Source organism: Strongylocentrotus purpuratus, unplaced genomic scaffold (genome assembly GCF_000002235.5).
Source record: "Strongylocentrotus purpuratus isolate Spur 01 unplaced genomic scaffold, Spur_5.0 spur5_scaffold_1, whole genome shotgun sequence".
NCBI classification, from domain to species: Eukaryota; Metazoa; Echinodermata; class Echinoidea; order Camarodonta; family Strongylocentrotidae; genus Strongylocentrotus; species Strongylocentrotus purpuratus.
In genome coordinates this window covers 45,195,882-45,206,302 of record NW_022145594.1, presented here as the reverse complement: position 1 = coordinate 45,206,302, position 10,421 = coordinate 45,195,882, and the positions used below count along the sequence as shown (strand labels likewise).

The following is a 10,421-nucleotide window of genomic DNA, read 5'->3' as shown; positions in this document are numbered from 1 at the left end:
AATTTTGATACCTTATGTAGTGCGTTTTGATGAGTAAAACAAAATAATAAGTTCCATAACAAAGTAAGTGTTACTATGATTATTCTTCTGCTCAAATTAGAAGATTGAGCAGGAGACATTAATCCTCTAGGAAACAAAACAAAACTCGCACAATACTGCCAAGATATATATTTTTTCTGTTCGAAAGTCTCCCGGCAGGTTATTCAAAGGGTAAAACAGAATATAAATGGACTCTTTGTAAATAAATGGAATTCATGAGCAAACGTCTTCTTTATTAAATTAACATATTCAAATATTGGTTCTTTGGAAACTATAAGCGGTAATGACGTAAAACAAGAAAAACAAATTAACGTGATTTGAAGTGAAAATAGTCATTTCAGCTCACATCATCTATGCAAGAGTTGATAGTTATAACGAAAATTCAATTTTTATGAACAATGAAATGTGAAACCATTCTGGTAACCTCATTTAATAGTAGGAGTTTCCAACGAAATTATGAATTCAGAAGGGGCATAATTTTAAATCTTCTTCGCTTTCCGAAACCTGCATGTGAAACTGGTTTGCTGCATTAAATCACCCCTTTAGTAACGAATATTTCAATAACCTATCTTTATTCCTTCAGATCACAGAATTCTCGAACGGCCAAACCGTGACTCTGACAGGTCCTCCTGCCGGTGCAATAGAGCAAAGGACTGATACAGTTTACACCTGTACTGGAGGACCATCGCCATATGTGTTTTTATGGCAAGACTTTTCATTGGGTACAGGTCTTAATATCTTCCTTGCCGGGGAAGTGGCTTACGATCCCTTGGTATTGCCAAAATATATCAATTTTGATGTAGCAGAAAATGGGGATACATCCACTATGACAATCACTTCTACTCTGATTGAAGATGAAGGACAATATAGATGTACTGAAGGAGCAGGAAACTTTGATGAGGCAGAACTTACAGTAGAAGGTGGGTCATACAAATCTTTGAACAATCTGTTTTACTGAATGTTAATATAGTTTCCATGGCATAAGAGTTATAAGAAAACATCTGTTAGTTTAAATTGGAGTGTATAATGTACGCCATGATAATACAATCCTATTTTCTGTCTCTGCGATGTATGTCACTCTTCATTCAGAGTTTTTGGCTACATCACTGTACATGTACAAATCTCAATGACTAATGCATAATTCATGTGCAGGCACTAATTAGCCGCATTCGTTTCGCAATCAGGCACAAAAGAAAAGGAACAAAACAAAACAAATATTCTACTATTTTACCAGGGTGAGCATATACATGTACATTGAAGGCCTACATGTGTGATACATAAATGTACGTGTAACCATCATCAAAGCAGATTGTTAGCAGCGACAGCCATATTAGTAAAACAAGTCCGCATACTTGGTGATTCATTTTGAGATATGTTATTATTTTAGGCCTATAACCAAGAGAAAGAAACTGAGATTATCAATATTTTTGAGATCCTACATATCTCTTTACAAATGGCATACTTGTATAGCTTCACTCAAATCTATTTTGCTATACCAAATTTGTGCAGTCACAGTGCCTACAAACAGCATGGATATGTTGCGTTACGTACCAACTATGCGAAACTACTTAAAACCAGAAAACATTCTTGTGCATGATACGATGAAAAGTTTGTAAATTTCATAAGTGGTTCATTTCGGGAAAGTTTCATGTTGCGAATTAGTTGAATCACAGTAAATCTAAGACTAAAAGTTTGCGATGCGCAAACAAATTCTTGCCATGAAAATGTCTTGTCATTCAGAACTCGCAAAAGTGTTTGGTTTTTATAGTAGCCTTATATTTCAAGTATCTACATCCCTTCTCCTAGGGAAATAGTCTAGAAAAGTCTAAGCATGTCTACATGTTAAAGGTACTATGTCCCATTTGCAGGCCAAAAAAATGAAAAAGTTAAATTCCAACTGCATTTGAAAGATAATACTAATTTAGAACTGCCCTAAAAAAGGTGAGGCTTGAAAATGTCTTCAAGTGGGAAAATAACGACTATTAGTTGTCAAATCGACTTTAGGGCTTTAGAGCCCAAAAGTAATAGTCTTGATTTTCAGACAATTGTACCGAATGGTCTTACGTTTTATGCTGCGCAAAGATTCAATCAGTTTAATCTTGGCCATCACAAGAAGTGGGTTATTGATGTAGACAAATGCTCATGTACCCTTTACAACTCTTTTCATGTATGTTATTACCAAAGAAGAAAAAAAGCCAGTCAGTCACTCAATAGTGTCTGACAGTGAAGTCTAGCAAGTAAACGGGTTTCCTTGCATAATTTGAATATGAGGACACTGCTAACGTTTAAATTTCACAGATAGGACATACATGACATATTCATAATTCCTGCAATGTTCTACAGCATTTGAGGTTGGCTGCAAAAGGGACATAGTACCTTTAAGAGATGGCTAGATCAATACATTTATGTTTTATTATCACCGAAGTTGTCATTACACAATGGGTTAGAGGGGGGGGGGGGGGGGGGTGGGAGTAATTTACCCTGAAGTACACATGGGGATTGGGGTGCACATCTTCACCTGTTTTGTAGCATTTTCAAGTCAGATTTATTAACACAATTCAATGATAGGTAAAGGCCTTTAAATTTCATCGTCACGATTTAGTAATGTTCCAAATTTGTTACTTATAACACCTTTAAATTGTGTTCATTCTTTTGATTTGCAGTCGAATCGACACGGTCACTGTCAGTAGAAAGTACAACAGAGAACAACAGTGACATGTACGTAGCAACATGTGAAGCTGTAGGAGGTAGACCAGATGAAACAATCACATGGATGTTAGATGATGGTCCTTCACCTTGTGATAATCCAGTAGAAACGCCTATTCCAGCTGGATCAGGTCTATCTAGTAAGGAGAGTGTCTGCACATTTCAAGCTACCAGTCAGAACAATAATGGTCAAACAGTGAAATGTGTCATCAGCGGTCATCTAGTACCTGACCTCAATGGAGAAGAAACAATTACTCTTCCTATGCATAGTAAGTTTAGTGACTTAACACTGTTTATGATAACACTTTGCATATTTGCAATGACGAACCTTCGTCATTGCCTTGTTTTCGTTCACATTCTGCCCCATTAATCTTCTCCTCCTTATAATTATATTCCTCGTCAGAAAATCGCATTCGTTTTACACATGGTGCTTGTGATTCCTCGTTCGGTGCTTTCCTTATGTTCTTTTCCTTTCGAATTTCATAGGCATCATCTCTAGCATCTCATCAAGGTCACCTACTTTTTCGATTTTCGAAATCAGTCATGCATGACCGTCCAGGCGCCATTTTGTCCGTTTCTGGTCCATTTTAAGGCCTTTCTTTCTTCCTTCCTATCTCCACTATCCTAGATCCTACAAACTTCTAACAAATTCCTCTAGAAAATCAAAGAGATGTTCTTTCATCTGCGACATATGACTTGACCTTCAAAATGCCATCTTCGTACTCAAAATTTAAATCTGAAACTGACTCCGTCAAAAATCTCTCAAATTCTTGAAAAATGAACCCCTAAAAATCTAAAACTGCCATAACTTTCTCATATAAATTCCGTTTTGTATTTAAATCTCACAGTATCTTTATCTCATAATTGCACATAGCCATGCCAAATTTCACGCTCTAATGGCTTTGCAAAACATAAATAGCGCCCTCTAAAGTTCTGGGAATTGGCTTTCTTTCTATGGCCGTATCTCCATTATGGCTTGGCAAATCCGTACCCTTTTTTGGATTTAGATACTTGAAGATATGCCCTTTCCAGCCATATACAAAATTATATACCCTTACACTGACTGACTTTGAGAAAAATGCCCTCCAAATTCGCCATTTTCAAGAAAATTCAAAAATAACTTAAACTTGCTCTAAAATGGCGATCTTTATACCTACACCAATGAAACTTGGCACACATATGTATCCATATACGTGACAACTGTCTGCCAAGTTTAATAAATTGTAATGCCCTCGTTGCAAAGTTATCGCCAAAAATGATGAATTTGCTATGCATTACGTAATAGCGCCTTTAATGCGTGCAGTACATTGCGTGCAGATGACAATGGTGTCAAACTGACCGCAATGAAGTGCCCTTTCAAATGATACCAAGTATGGTATATGTTTACACAGAAAATTGTGAGTAAATCGCATTTGAACAAGGGTCACTATACGAATTCCGCCCGATTATAACACTTATCGGCCATGACGTCATTTTTTCAGACTACTTTTCGCCCCCTAAACATCCTTTTTTTTCCTTGAAAATTTGCAATGACATTCCGAGATGCAATACGCAGGGCACCTCTTGGCCGGATTTTTGAAATTGGTCAAGGGGGCCATTTAAGACGCCATTTTGTCCTTTAAATCTATTTTACATCACATGTTTCGATAGGATTATCATATAAAAAAAGAGAGTAGTTTACAATAACGACCATGAAATTCTCTTTCCAATGATACCATATACGGCCCATAAAGAGACATAAAGAGAGAGAGAAAAAACAATTTAACTCCGGTCATAATACAGATCCTGTACGTTTTCCGCCCATGCATTACACGCATTGTCTATGGGGGCAAATCGGGTTCACGCTTTTGACCCCTAGAACGATCTTGATTGCAATGACGAACATGCAACTAATCCCATTTGTTTTTGCACGTAGTGCTTGCGAGCCCTTTCTAGGTTCTTTCCCCTATCCCAATTTCTTTCAAACATCGTAGGCATAGTCACTACCATCCCATCAAGGTCACTATTGAGGCCTTTCTTTCGCCCTACCTGTCTCCAATATTACAGAAGCTAAAGACTTCGTACAAATTGCTCTGGATAGTCCGAGAGAAGCTCTTTCGTTCGACACGTAGAAACACGGCGTCATTGCACGCATATCGTTGTGACACGATTGCATTTCTAGTTGAAATTTGTTACTGAACAGAATAATAAACTATTGAAATAAAATTGAGATAAACTATAGCAAAATTGTTTGTAGTAATTTATAGAAACGATTACTCTTACATACATGTACCAGTATTGTCTGTTTGGAGCCAGAAGAATGTTCATTCGATATATAATGTTAAATGTTAAGACCTTTTTGCTCCACACGACAATGTTAATAATTCTTCTCAGTATAACTTGGATTTATTCATCAATTTAGGAAACTTTATTTTTAATAGCCAATTGCCGTGCAACAGATTGTGTACCTCTAACAATTTAAGTTTCAATGTAATATTGACAAGATTGAACAAGTTCAGATGTATTTCTTTCACTACTCTACCCTCTCTTTCCCAAACCTCAAATATATATCCCCACATATGTGGTGATAACATTGGACATTGTAAAGGCAGCAAGCTAAAAGATAGATTGTTGGCTTAAGTATACATTTTTCGGTGAACTATTCTTAAAATTTGTTTTATGTGAAGGAGCAAATTTTAAATTTTTACAGTCGCTCTCCGAATGGATACATTTTTCTAAATAATTGTGAATAATTATAGTTATCTCATCAGTGCATAATTTAATGTTCCATGTTTACTTTAATTCAGGTGAGCCCAGTGCTGGTATTTTAACGGTTGGATTCCAGTTCCTTGATCCAGGCCTCAGAGTGTCATGTGACATTGATGTTGCAGACCAACCTGTGCCAAGCACGAGGAACTTTTATATACTCTCCAATGATACTCTGATACATCAATCCTCAACGGGTGTCAACTTTGTGGTTGTTCCAGAATCAGAATTCGACCTCTATACAGAGTTTACTTGCGTAGCAGGGAATTATCTTGGAAATGTGACAAGTCTACCAAGAAGTTTTGACCCAACCAGTAAGTGATAGTGCTTATACATGTACATGTACTTGAAGCTGTAATTGACTTTTTGATACAGTACGAAATGCATGATATACATCTATAACATATTTCCGGTATTAGTTTGATCTTTTTCAATTATTTATTTTCTTTAAAAAAATATTTGTACACTGTCTAGTGATACGTAAATGCATTTAAAAAAAGATTCCGAGGCCATGTGCCCTCTCGTTAAGGTGTTCTGTGTTAAAGGTAATACAAAGTTTTGGTTTGGGGTCATGAATTTGGTTCAAATGAACATATTGGAAGCATATACGATCCTACAATATTCAGTGATCGTTGTCGCGGTCGAAATCTAGTCTAAAGTTATGAAATTGTAAATATTAAACTCTTCATTTTGTTAAGCTCCCTCTCAAGGTCAAAGTAATAATTAAGCTATAAAACAATGTTTCTTGACTAAAATCGACCGATTAGCTATTTCCGTTTGGAAATTATATATCACAACTACATACTCTGAGATGTTTATGGTCGCAGCTAGCATTGTATGGCCGTAAGCGCTATTTGAAATTTAACAAAATTTACCGGGAGCACCGGTAAATCTGTATATTCAATTTTTCTCGAAAGCAGAAGTATTTTAATGGCAATTTTTTTTAGTGCTTATAATACATCAACATGGGCATCCAAATATATCAAAAATTGTAAGGAATCACTATCCACCATATTTTCAAAATTTCCTTTAACTTTGTTTTACTTTTAACGTGCTGTAAAGCCCCGCCAATTTTCTTTGCTCATTCATTAATTGCATTCATATTTTCAACTGTGGATGTGTGTGTGTGGTTGTGTGTTCAATTCTACATACAAGTATGATCTCAAATAAAAGTGAAATTTACTGTACAATTTAATTTGTCCTAGAAACAACATGGCTTTGAAAATCTAATGTCTGGGCCCTGTTTCATAAAACTTGATATCAATAACAAGTTACAAGCTACTGTTATAAGCTACTGAAATCATGGCATGTGATTAGCTGAGAGCAAATTTGTCATAGAAATTTAGCAGTTGTTACAGATAACAAGTTTTATGAAACGGGCCCCAGAATCCATTTCTGCCAGATTTTAGTAAAAAACGTTAGTATTACACGCATAAATAAGGGTACATAACCGAAAACCTATTTCTGGGATGAAAAGAGCATACACCCTTGAGCGATGACACTTTTTCCTTTTGGGATTGAAAAAACTGCCCATTCTGAGTGAGAGGAAAATAACATAATTTGATGATTAGTTTTTCGCCTTATGTGCCCATTAAACTAAATATGCATCCTCATAGGTTGCCATATTTTAAAGAATGGTGTACGTTCCCTGCCCCCTCCCCAATTCTCTCTATCTCTCTCAACTTCAATCTTTTTAGCAAACCACATCTCAAAAGATTCCCTCTGCACTTTTACAAGTTTTTAATGTGTTTTGGCTTCTCAACAGTATCGTTCCGTTACATTCGATTCTGATCCTTAAATGAATGTAATGAATGCTTACAGTTACATTACAGTCACAATATGCACTTTTAATAATGATAACGTAAAGGCCATTACTGGAAATGTATTTTCCAAGGAAGTAGTATATGTAATTGATTTTTTCAAGGGGGGGGGGGGGGTAGGTTCTCAAAAAACATACATATACACAAACTGAAGGGTGGGGGGTTAACTCCAACCCCAACCCCCCCCCCCCACACCTGCGTACGCGCCTGTGTTTACATACCAAACACGGATTAATGAATTAGGGAATCGTCATTCAATCAATTTCAACATAATTTTTCACAAAATGAAAAGCAAGACAGATTTGAAAATTTACCTCCAAATGCATGAACGTTTAGAGTAATCTTTTTTTAAGCAAGGGTTCGTTTCTTGATGTAAATTGTAAGAGAGAAATTCTTATGGTGACTTAATGACGAATTATCTACATTTCAATCTGTTCTTTAAATGTTCTGCTCAGGGCTACAGGCAGACCCAGTTCAAGGTAATTTTGAAAGAAATTTTTTCAAATTTTACTTAAATTACTGTCTATACATGCACGTATATTCTTGAATTGAATTAGCATGCTTGTCAGACTTGCCTACATTTTACTTTTGAATGTAGTTTTAAAACCATACACTTACAATAACAGTATTTTCCTTAGTATCATATCTCAACACAAAAAATACATACACGAATGCATCATGCACGTGCATCCATAGGACAGAGGTTCCCAATTTAAACTTGTCGGCCCGAATTCACAAAGGAGGTTTGTCGACAAACCTTGGTTTTCGTACGTCATATGACGCGTTTTACGCGTTTTTTACAAACCTGGTTTGTAAAGAACAAAAGGAGGTTTGAGCTCAAACCTTGGTCTGAGCTCAAACCTTGCTTTGTGAATTCGGGCCGTCGTGTTTGGTTAGCCTTAAGAGTCAAACACAATACAGATTTGTATACATGTAGCTGATGAATTGTATGATTTGAAGATTTTGTTTTCTCCAGCTTTCCCCTTTGTCAGTCCAAATTCGGGTGTGCCTATAAGAGGAGGCAATGACGTGCATACGCAGGCATGGTTGTGAGGTGTGTACATGAACGTGATGCAGTAACACACATGTAGTTGAATTAGAATTGTGGCTGAAGTCAGCAAGCAGTTCAAATGACCTTTGCAGGACCCACACTAATGTAGCTTTCATTTAATTAACCTCTACTCAATATCTGGACAAAATAGAAAATATTTTTGTGCTGATTTGAAATCTGCTGTCAGTATCCATGCCAGATTTACATGGACCTAGTAGAGCATTATAGCGTTAGCGATTTATAGCGAGATCATACAGTGCGTCTCAGAAGAAAACGAACCGATAATTATCGATGTTTCATGATAACTTAGTCACATTTATAATGAATAAATGACACATATTTGGAAAGCTTAGATCCTCCTCTTCAATTTAATGCAATCTATATGATGTATATTGCATGCATGAGTGATTAAAATGAATTTGAAGAGAGGAAGCCAAAAAGTCATTTGGCGGACGGTATCTAAATTTAAAAGAGAAAATCACATTTCTAGAAAGTTGAGCTTCTGCCCTTTCTTATGACACCTCAATAAGGAAAAATGATCAGGAAATGACAAAGTTCTGTTTATTTAAAGTAGTGCTTGTATTTCCATAATTTTATGAAACGAATTCGTTTTCAATGGCTGCCTGCCGTAGCCAGAAGCAGAATCGACAAAAGACTTAACTCCGTTTCGTTGACAATCAGCCATGCATGAAGTCTTTCGTCTACGGCTGATTGTCAACGAACGATTTCAATGAACCATCTCTTTAAAGGGCCCGTGACATCGAAATACAAGTGTATTCATGTTGGTGTGCAGTCCTGCATACGTCTCATATTTTGATATGTAAACTACTGATTCTTTTTCATAGATTTTAAAATATTTTTTTGCAATAATATTGTGTTTTTCAGACTTGCTAAGCTCCACCCCCAAAACCTCCAGATCTCATGCCCCTTGTGACACCATCTGTCAGTCGTGAATGCAGTCCTGCATACGTCTCATATTTTGATATATAAACTTATGATTCTTTTTCATAGATTTTAAAATATTTTTTGCAATAATATTGTGTTTTCAGACTTGCTAAGCTCCACCCCCAAATCCTCCAGATCTCATGCCCCTTGTGACACCATCTGTCAGTCATGAATGAGCTAACTTGAGAAAGTGGCATGTAACTTTGCCAAAGTTGACTACCTGTTACAATACCACAAACAATAGCAACATATAAGTTGCTATGTCAGACATGTCAGACTAAACAAATATTCTAGAATAGACAATGGTATGTAGTTTTCCCCAGCTTAGCCCACATTCATAATATAATTGCATGCTTCCATACATATGTACAATACATCATTATTGCCTTTGTCTTCCGGGTGATACTATGAATGTGTCTAACATAGCAACTTGTATGTTGCTATTGTATTACGTATTGTGACAGGTGGTCGACTTCGGCAAAGATACATACCACTTTTTAATCACTAATGCGTGAAACATGCATGATATGAGTTGCATCAAAAGAAAGAGGTGGATCTAAGCTTTAAAAATATGTGTCATTTATCAATTATTAAGTTATAATAAAACATCGATCATTCTCGGTTTCGTTTTTTTTCTGGGACGCACCGTATAGTACGGACTGTCTTAGCCTGAGCGCCCCACTTTATATTGATTAGCTTCCCGAGGATACTATTCCTTGATCGCACCTTCGCCTTAGTCTTGGCATGGACCTATTACGGATGGACATTCAACGTGATTCTTTGTTTGATCCAATGATAGTCACCGCCTTCTGATTATGTGCATATTAATGAGTACATTCAGCTGTTTTAACAATAACGACTGCGTAAGCATTTTCGGTCATTGACAAAGGAGCAGTTTCCCTCTCTTGGGTTTTGTTTGGATGATGTGCTCTGTAAGAGTGTGTCTTTAATAAAAACATTCCCAATGGGGAGCAGCAAAGTTGAAAAGCAGACGATTTTGGTGATATTAAATGTATTATTACTGTTTTGCACACTTTCGCATACATCCATGACCTTATAAAACAATTAGAAGCCATGTGCGTTGTAACTCTGGAATACTATAAAGGAAATTAGGG

General features: G+C 36.4%; 1 protein-coding gene across 1 annotated transcript in view; it reads left to right on the top strand.

The window, feature by feature from the left end:
- Window positions 1-865: 865 nt before the first annotated feature.
- The window catches only part of LOC100892684 (fibroblast growth factor receptor 2), a 28,203-nt gene continuing 18,647 nt past the window's right edge, over window positions 866-10,421 (top strand). The window contains exons 1-3 of the mRNA XM_030978831.1: window positions 866-959; window positions 2,703-3,014; window positions 5,532-5,804. Coding sequence (XP_030834691.1) covers window positions 866-959; window positions 2,703-3,014; window positions 5,532-5,804 — 679 coding nt within the window. The remainder of the gene's footprint in view (window positions 960-2,702; window positions 3,015-5,531; window positions 5,805-10,421) is intronic.